Here is a 7821-nt window from a genome sequence, read left to right as displayed (position 1 = left end):
GGTCGGTTGGAGGGTTAGTCCTTGTTCCCGGTGCCATCTTGCGATAGTTTGCGTGCCATGGTCATCACAGTACCACCTTGGTCGACGAATTGTTGCACAAGATGCCCAACGCCAGGCGACGTCACGAGCCACACAATTCTGATCATTCCTAGTGTACATATATATATATATATATATGTGTGTGTGTGTGTGTGTTGGAAACATTCTAGGGTAGGGCGATGTCCAGTCGGGTGGCGACTGTCACCTTCGGGTTGTTGTCTAGACCATTCCATCAGAGATAGGCACAGCCTCTGCCCGCAAGTCGACGGTCATCTTCAGGCTGAAAATCTCTATCAAAACACGAGCAAGATCCTGGAGGGAATTGGCATAGCTTGCCTTCCTCAGCAGGCACAATTGTCGTGTTCCGGACGAGAGAGCAGGAGGTCCTATTCATTACATCATTCCGGCTATGGAATCTGTGAGGGAAGATCACCATGAGGTGAAACAAGTGTGGGTGATGGGAGCAGTAGAGGTAGATGTCGTGATGATAGGGTGCGATGGACGGAGGAAGAGGCAGTGCACTCACCACGTTGACTTGGATTTAATCCAAGTCTCCGAAACCTCGGCCTGCAATTGAATCATGCAACGTTACATTAATGAACATAAATACACACACTAAAGCCCATAAAAAAAACGTGACAACAGCTATACGTCACAAGAGGGGAAACAAAAATTAAAAATTAAAAATTAAAAGATAACCGGCAGCTGGAGTTTCCTCCCTGGTAGGTGACCGGCACAGTCCGGCTTTGTCCTTTTACTTTTGAGTTGGATGTATCTTTTATTCTTTCGATCTTTCTTTCTAGGTCGTCTTCTTCTTTTTGGCGTGTCAGCGGCAGCGGACCCGAGCTCGGCGAAACAGGCGGACGAGTGCCGCTGGGGAGGGGCTTTTAGTGCAATGTGGGTCAAGAACGGGGACACAGATTTCCTCTCATACCTTCCAGTAAAGCGTAGTAGTAGTTGTGAAGAAAGAATCCCACCGAAGCGTGGTCTCCTCTTATTTTACAAACGAGACTATTTTCCGACGAGTGCTGATGAGGATATTGCTTCACAGCTTGGGTTGTTTGATTCTGCAACCTTTTCGTTAGACCCAGTCCCGTGGCAAGCTGCCGCAGGGTTGAGATTTACAGGCAGTAGGGGCTGTTTTCCCGAACCATGCAGGGTTAGTTCAAATCCTCGTCGTGGGGACTTCGTGTCTTGTGGCTTTTGATGAAAACATGGGGTCTACTTAGGCTTTGTAGAGTAGTTGCTGGAGGAGCGGCAGGCTGTAGATCAATTTGTTATGTGAATGGTGTCAAGTAGAGGTTTCTCGATTGACGCACCCGGAGATGAGTTCTCTGATTTTTTGCGTCCAGGGTTGACCCCTAGGGTGCTGGACTTTCGAGCGGTGGAGGCTGTTGTCGTTGTTGCATGAGCAGAATTCGAGGGTGGTTCTCTGATTGGGCGTGTTGAGTGAAGTCGCCCACCAGGAGTTTGATTTGGATGACGAGAAGTTGCGCAAAATTGGGCTTGACTTAAGTGGTGAACACTCTAGGTCCCTAGAAAGGAACTTGGACTGATCAGACTCTTGCTTGGAAATTTATGTCGCTAGCTTAGCAGCTTCGCAAATACTCGCCGTTTGGTATCGAGTGTGTAGTTAAGGGTGGGAGTTGCGGCGGTATGACTCTCGAGAGCGTTGCATTGGATTCTGGCTGTAGGCTGAAGATGAAGGATTACACAGCGTGGCACTCCCGAGTCAGTAATCTCATATATTATCTACTGTTACTAGCCGTCGGTGCAATTCTCGGCGTCGTTACCACATTGAACGCTGTCGGGTATCGCAGCAACCCCGAAAGCGGGTTTCTCACAGGTGGATTCACGGCTTCTCCTCCGCTTGCTGATGAGCGTCCCAATGCACCCACGACGAATGATTCACTCCCGACAACAGTAGTAGGTGATCTATTCAGAACCAACATCACCAGTTCACTTAGTGCTCAAGGACAAAATTACTCGGAGTCTGAGGATGTAGAAATTTCAGTCTCGAGTACCACGGGCACAAATGACGCGGATACAGTGCAGCTGGTTACCTCATCATATGTAGACCCTGAGCCGAGCTCTGTATCTACAAATTCATCGGCAACATCCGTGGAGGATTTGCCGTTGGGTACGGGCGAACTGGTGATGAATTCAACTGAGGCAGATATTGACTGGGAGGAAACTGCAGAGGGTGGTGCGGTGGAGGTTGGGGAGGTCGATTTTTTACCAGAGGGTCCAACCTCAATTAACACCTCCCTCCTTGACGAGGACGATTCGTTCGAGAGGACCGAACCGCTCCCGAAATTCGACTCGGAGTTCATCTTGATGCCGAACTCTGTGGATCTGTCTAATCTGTCGGATGTGCACCATGACTTGACTGATGAAGAGCTTCTGTGGCGCGCTTCAGCAGCGTCGATGGGCCGACGTCGCCCCAAATCGGTCACTCCCAAAGTAGCTTACATGTTCCTCACACGAGGTCCTTTGCCCATGGGTGCTTTGTGGGAGCGCTACTTCCGTGGACACGGTGATCTATACTCAATTTACATCCACGGACACCCCAACTACCTCCCCAAATTTCCCTTGAATTCTGTATTCTACCGTCGTAACATCCCGAGCAAGGTATCATCTAGTCCTCACTGATTTTCTTTCTTTTGGCAATTTTCGTAAGTCATTGAAAATTCGGATGCGGACAGGGGATCGCGAATTGCCAGCCAGGCATTACGAGATACTTATGAAAGTTCACCTCACATACTAGAATGAGCTTCGGAGAATCACATTACCTCATGCCTCTTGAGTATTCATTTAGAACCATGGGTGTGCAACCTGGATCGCATATTATGCACAAATTTAGGGGACTTCCAACTTTTACAATTTAACGCTCAAGAATTTTGCAATTGTTTAAAGGACTGAATGGGAGCTTGTGACTGATGAATTTGGGGGTTAAAAATTGTTGATCAATGGTATGCAGGAAGTGTTTTGGGGGAAGTTATCGGTGTTTGCAGCTGAACGGCGGCTTCTAGCGAACGCTCTCCTGGATACTGCAAATGAAATCTTCGTGTTGCTCTCCGAGTCGTGCATTCCAATCGCTCCACTCCCGGTGGCATACAAGTACTACATGGAATCGCAGCACAGCTTTGTGGAGGCCTATGTGAGCCTTGGGAGAGGAGGAATTGGAAGGTACAACCGGATCAAGGATCGAAGGAAATTGAATCCCGTGATCGGACCCTCACAATGGCGGAAGGGAAGCCAATGGTTCGAGATGTCCCGCGAACTGGCCCTCACGGTAGTCGCCGATCGCAAGTACTACCCTAAGTTCGAGGATCTCTTGTGCAAAGGAAACTGCATCTGTTACATAGACGAGCATTACCTCCCCACAGTGTTGACAATCCTCGCACCCTCCAAGATTGCAAACAGAACCTCACATTACATAGACTTCACTCGGAGTACCGCTCATCCTCATCAATGGGACAAAGCACACATCAACGAATTAATATTGAAGAAAATCACATCTGGCCACAATTGCACATACAACGGCCAACTGACGCAGACGTGCCACATGTTCGCTCGAAAATTCAGTCCGGGGACAATCGAGCCGCTTCTAGAGCTCGCAGCCACGATTTTTGGCATCCCATGAGTTGCTTTTGAGGGACATACATATTCCTTGTTACGCAATCCCTGTACTATAATTAATTTTTGCCTGAGATCCACAACTTTTTAATATTCACCCTTCAAGCTTTTGGCCTGCAACTGGTGCCGAGATTCCACACACTGCTACTGCTGCTTCTTGCGTGTCCACCATGCATGGCATGATTCTGACAGTTCCTCGCAACAGCAGGACCAGCCTTTTTATCTAGACTCCGTTTTCTTCTGACGCGCTTAACCTGCCAACACTCCGACGGATCTTAGACACTGGGTAGATCACGAATTCGTCAAATGTGCCTGCAAACCAACTTCCCACACCGATTGACGCCGAACTTGATGCTGGGCTACATCTGATGCCAACTAAGACCCCACAAGTTAGTTGTGTTCTGTCTAGATCGTGCCCATGTGTTCATGTTTTCTGCATAAACATGCACTCCATCTGAGTATCCTAGTAACAGGTGGGTATCAACAAATGCCACAGCTATCGTTCTGTACATCATTTAACTATAAATCTACACAACCCCCCCCCCCCCCCCCCCCCGAGTCTAGACTGCATTGAATTGCACCGAAAGATGCGTCGACATCTCTTCCATCATACCAGGAAATTAGATTCATAAATACACTTTATTTGCAGCGTGAGTGGAATTTAACAGCTAGTAACAATGATTTAACAATAACTTCTGATGCCAGTTACTAAATGTGAGAAAGCCTGTGTGTGAGGTACACCTTCATGTTTGGTTTACTGGCTACAGACAGTCAGCCTAGTTAAAGCATTTTAAGTGATTGGTGGTTAGAATTGTGAAAAGCAAGAATTGGGTGAATGATTTTGTATGATTTTGAGAAAACGAAAGTATGAGGGATTTGTAAATTGGTCACAAAAGCAGATAGGTCAAATTTTGGTTGGGGAGGCCAAACTATACCTAAAATTGCTTTTAGGTGATATCATATAGTTTGCTTTTTGAGAGGAAAGAATTCGAAATTTATTCCTTTATTTGCATCTTGTAGATTCAAAAATGCTTGGTATATCTTAGGTTGGTAAAAATTTTTGAAAATATTCTACAACTACTCTTTACTATTATTGTTTTACAATACATACATTGATGGAAGAAGTACTTGTTTTGTTGATTTCTTCAAAAGATTCTTGCATTATATATATTGTGTCAAAGTTTTTGTTGCATCTTTATGCATGTTTGGTTGGCTTGTATTGAGGGTGATGTGTTTATAGTCATCTTTATTAGTAAAATGTAGGTGATTGAATAGATAAAACAATATGAAATTTGATCTATTTGGATAAGTGGAAATTCTCATATAAGTTAAATTTTCATATAATTTTTTAGATAATTATTTAAAATATATTTCATATAATATTTTATTTAAAATTTAATTTTTATTATTTTAAATTATATGAAATATATTTTAAATATATTTTAAATATAGTTTTTATCATTAAATATAATTAATATGAGAGTTAAAATTATTTTTATTATTATTATATATATTTTACTTTTTATGAATATAAAAAATATTCTAATATGTTGATTCAATTAGTTTGAATGACTATATATTTAAAAAATATAATATATATATATATATATATATATATATATATGTGTGTGTATCTTATTATATGTACTAAAAATTAACTAATTATTTTTAAAGACCTTATAACAAAAAATAATCAAAAAAATAATAAAAAATCTATTTAATAACAAAATCTAAAATTAAAGATTTTCTAACAAGAATCATTACTTTTACTATATAAGTTTCATTTAATTTATTAAAAAAAGAATTTTTTATCTTTTTTTTAAAATAAAAAATTCCAATTTGAAAAAGAATGAAGATTTATTTTTAGTTTTCTATACAAAAAATAGATAATAAACATTGCATTTTTATTGCTTTAGTGACTCTTTAGAAAAAAAATATATATATATATATATATATTCAAATTATTATGTGTACAAGATATAACAAATAATCAGAAGATAGAAATTTTATAAATAGTTAAATTTAATAATTTATTTAAATTATATATCTATTATATAAAGCAACATGGATATAATACAAAGAGACAAAAAAGTCTTTTAATTGGTTGTAAAGAAGAGAATACATGAAATGCAAGTAACATGGGAATTAGAGAATATGAGAATGATGGAACCATGTAACTAGGGAATGTGGAAATGATAGAACATGGAAATGAGGGAGCATAAATAAACAAGAGAATGGATGGATGTGCCAAAGATTGCACTATCCAATGGCATGAATTTTTGCTACTATATATATAAATTAATTAATGTAAATTCTTTGGTTTAATATTTGAATATTCAATAAATTATAATAGTTAAACTTCAATAAAAAAATAGAAAATAAATAAACAAAACACTATCTACTTTAGTATATTGTAAAAATAAATAAATAAATAAATAATAGTGCATATTTTTATGCAAATTTCATTACTTTTTGTATAAAACTAGCGCATATAGACTTTTGAGAGTTTCAGAAAATTCAAACAATAGTAGGTGATTTTGTAGTCTGTTTTCTTTTACAACTCTACCCATTTTCATGATGAGCTGGAATTTTATTTGCAAACTGAATCCAAATAATAAAGGTAGAAATTAGTTTTCTTTTATTCTGAGTAATTGATCATTTTTACTGATTTATTTTGTTGTAAGTTGAATTTTAGCAACTTAAAAACAAAAACTTGAACATAATTCTTGTGATTCTTTGTGGAATGTGTTTCTCCGTCCTAAACAATAAACACTAATATTTATAACTGGTAATCATAACCATCAATAGGTACTACTCTATGTCACATTACCTTTGCAATTTATAAAGATATTTGTTTATTACTAATTGATTGAAGAAACACTTCATCTATGAGCAACTGAATCATATAAAAGATGTACTCAGAAAGTTAAATACAGAACAGAATATGAATTACAATTAATAAACTTACAAATTCAAATGAATATTAAAGAAATTCATACTTAGGTTGACAAAAATAATTATAACTCTTTCTGCAATTTCACAGGATGTGGTTAATAGAAAGAAAATAATTTATTTTCTATACATAAACATGTACCATAAAATATGTTCATCAAAATACAATAAGTATGTATGTGTGTATATATATATATATATACATTTTTTTTTAGTTCTTTTTCATCTTATCCTATAGTATTACAACTAAAAACATACAATATATTGACCAAAAATGCCAGACCTTTTCAACACAACATTCTTATTATTATTTATAAACAAAAAACTTTAAAAATATACCACAAACCAAAATAATAATTAATTCAAAAATTTCTATCTACTTGCAATTTTAAATTTATTTTTTATTTTAATTTTTTAATTTTTATGCATTTAATTTTTAAATTATTTATCTAGCCTGTAATTTAATTTATGAAAAAATATCATATATATCCCTCAAATATGCTAAAATATCAAGAATATCTATGTATTCTTCATAATAGCAAATATATTTTCAAAATTGTGATAATAGCAAATATATCCTAGTTGCTAATAAGTTATTACCAACATTTCTTATTTAGTTGTTATTTGGAGCCTAGACTGCAAATTTCATAGATTTTGTCACATCCCTTTTTGGCTTTTCAAGAATTGTAAAAATTTATATTCTTTTTTTTTTAATTGATTTGTAGACCATGCCTTATATTGTAATCAAGTTGAGCTCAAGTAGAAGTAATTTTAAAAAAAACTATCTTTGAAAAAAAATAATAATATATGATCTCAATCAATAATACAACATGAATATAAAAACATGCAACTTATGCTTTCAAATAAATACATGCATAATATTTAACTCTAAATTGACATTGTTTGAAAATCTTTTTGAATCCAATAAGTATGCATAGAATGCTTACTAACTATATTACCACGTGTCACTAGGATAGTACCCAACAAATTTAATAACTCAAAGTACATACAAACCATGCCACACCAAACAACTTCCAATTCAAACTAAACTAACACTATAAGTAGTAATATCTTATTGAACAATTCAATTCTAAATTGACTATATATTATTATCAAGCAATAAATAAAATATTAATCTACAAAAGTGATGGTTTGTATTGAAAGTTCATTTTGAGAGTATGTCAAGGATAT

The 7821-nt window shown here is 36.8% G+C and overlaps 1 protein-coding gene across 1 annotated transcript; it reads left to right on the top strand.

Moving 5' to 3' along the window:
* The first annotated feature begins 952 nt into the window (after window positions 1-952).
* LOC112273085 (uncharacterized) lies at window positions 953-3798 on the top strand. Its single transcript, XM_024501464.3, has 2 exons — window positions 953-2670; window positions 3020-3798. Exons 1-2 carry the CDS (start codon window positions 1696-1698, stop codon window positions 3683-3685), a joined length of 1641 nt encoding a protein of 546 aa, XP_024357232.1. The 5' UTR covers window positions 953-1695; the 3' UTR covers window positions 3686-3798.
* Window positions 3799-7821: the final 4023 nt, after the last annotated feature.

The sequence above is a fragment of the Physcomitrium patens genome, chromosome 20 (assembly GCF_059467195.1).
Source record: "Physcomitrium patens ecotype Gransden chromosome 20, ASM5946719v1, whole genome shotgun sequence".
NCBI classification, from domain to species: Eukaryota; Viridiplantae; Streptophyta; class Bryopsida; order Funariales; family Funariaceae; genus Physcomitrium; species Physcomitrium patens.
The sequence above is the reverse complement of the archived record's forward strand: the minus strand, read 5'-3'. Positions and strand labels throughout refer to the sequence as shown.

Bases quoted from the DNA above. Each gene is read 5' to 3' on its own strand.
- LOC112273085 (XM_024501464.3), top strand. From the start codon at position 1,696: ATGACTCTCGAGAGCGTTGCATTGGATTCTGGCTGTAGGCTGAAGATG. The intron at 2,671-3,019 runs GTATCATCTAGT...AATGGTATGCAG, and splicing joins GTCGTAACATCCCGAGCAAG to GAAGTGTTTTGGGGGAAGTT.